At 41.7% G+C, this 1641-nt stretch overlaps 1 protein-coding gene across 1 annotated transcript; it reads right to left on the bottom strand.

Moving 5' to 3' along the window:
• Positions 1–272: 272 nt before the first annotated feature.
• Positions 273–1217, bottom strand: LOC148121558 (olfactory receptor 51V1-like). The gene has a single exon (XM_087907702.1). It carries the CDS (start codon positions 1215–1217, stop codon positions 273–275), a length of 945 nt encoding a protein of 314 aa, XP_087763828.1.
• Between the last annotated feature and the right edge of the window lie 424 nt (positions 1218–1641).

Below are 1641 nucleotides of genomic sequence, written 5' to 3'. Positions count from 1 at the left end.
AGAAATTTCCAAGTCAAAACCATCATGAGTTCAATCAAACTCATCTTCTAATATAATTGTCAGTGCTTTATAACTTCACATTCTGATTTATATAATGGTCATAAATTTTAAATAAGCCAGTGCCAATGATTCAGGCTTCCTGTGTCTAGAAGTAGGAGAAAGTCTTGTAAAACGTAAACTGTCAGTAAATGATGAGTTAGTCAAGTTCCAGGTCTGACAGTCTTCCTTTGTGAATGTACTCCTTTACTTTTAAACACAAGTTACCTGAAGACTTAGGTTCCTTTCAAGGAAAACAGTCTCTGGATTCTCACTCGTATCTGCTGAGTCTTGATACTGTATATGATGGGGTTCATCAAGGGTGGGAAAAGGATGTAGATGTTGCCCATGAGGACCTGAACCAGTGGAGAGAGGTGCTGCCCAAATCTGTGCACCATGGTCAGACCAATGATGGGGATGTAGAAAACCAAAACAGCAGAGATGTGAGAAACACAAGTCTGCAAAGACTTCATTCTCTCCTCCCGGGAAGCAATGGCTAGAACTGTGTACAGGATCATGACATACGAGGCAAGAATGAGCATTGCATCCAACAATAAGGTGCAAATTACTAGAGCCAGAGCATAGAAGCTGTTGAAGCGAATATCTGAACATGCCAGTCGAATTAAGTCTTGGTGCAGGCAGAAAGAGTGAGAGAGGAAATGAGGCCGGCAGTACTTTAAGAACTTCAAACGGATGATGCCTGGAAGAATGAGCATAGAACTCCTACATATGATGGCCACTCCAATTTTCACGATTTTGGCATTGGTTAGGATGGAGGAATAGCGTAGAGGGTTGCAAATGGCAATGTAGCGGTCAAAGGACATGGCAAGGAGGACAGCGGACTCCAAGCAGGACAAAGCATGAATGAAATAAGCCTGTGCAATGCAGGCATCAAGGCCGATATCTTGAACGAAGCCCCAAAGGATGCCCAGCACTGTGTGTACAGTGGACAGCCCCATGCACAGGTCTGTAAGGGCTAACATGGCCAGGAAATAGAACATGGGCTGGTGCAGGCTTGGCTCAGTCCGGATCACATGCAGTATCATGCAGTTTCCCAGGAATACCGTTGCATAGATGGTTGAGAAAGGAATGGCAAACACAATATAGTAAACTTCTAGGCCAGTAAATCCAGTGAGAACAAATCTAGAATTAGTTACGTTTGGCATCAAGATAATAGACATCATTAAAAATATAAAATATTTCTGCAGGAGTATTCTATATTACATATACCATTTCTCATTTAATATTGATCTTTTGTTTAAGAAGAGTTTCTGCAAGCAGAAAAGTAGATACCTGACAGTTGCTGATCATCACAGAGACCTCTTGTCTAGACATCATTTACACCTAGTATTAACAGATACCAGGGAAACAGGGAGTTTTAGGTTGATACAATAATGTCTGTGGACCTTTGGGACTTAGATTGTATTCTTCACTTCTCAGAGTCAGTCCTAGAGGATTACAATGCTTAGTTGCAGGTTCACAGTGATGTCATGGTTGTTATGCCCCTCAAGAGGACGTTAAATGCATGGACAGTTTTCCTCTCTGGTACATTTTACTTCCCTCAAGTCATAAAGGATCCCTATGGAAACAGATTGGTTGATGTAA

The sequence above is a fragment of the Myodes glareolus genome, chromosome 7 (assembly GCF_982192425.1).
Source record: "Myodes glareolus chromosome 7, mMyoGla1.1, whole genome shotgun sequence".
Taxonomy (NCBI): domain Eukaryota; kingdom Metazoa; phylum Chordata; class Mammalia; order Rodentia; family Cricetidae; genus Myodes; species Myodes glareolus.
This window is presented reverse-complemented; position numbering and strand designations above follow the sequence as displayed.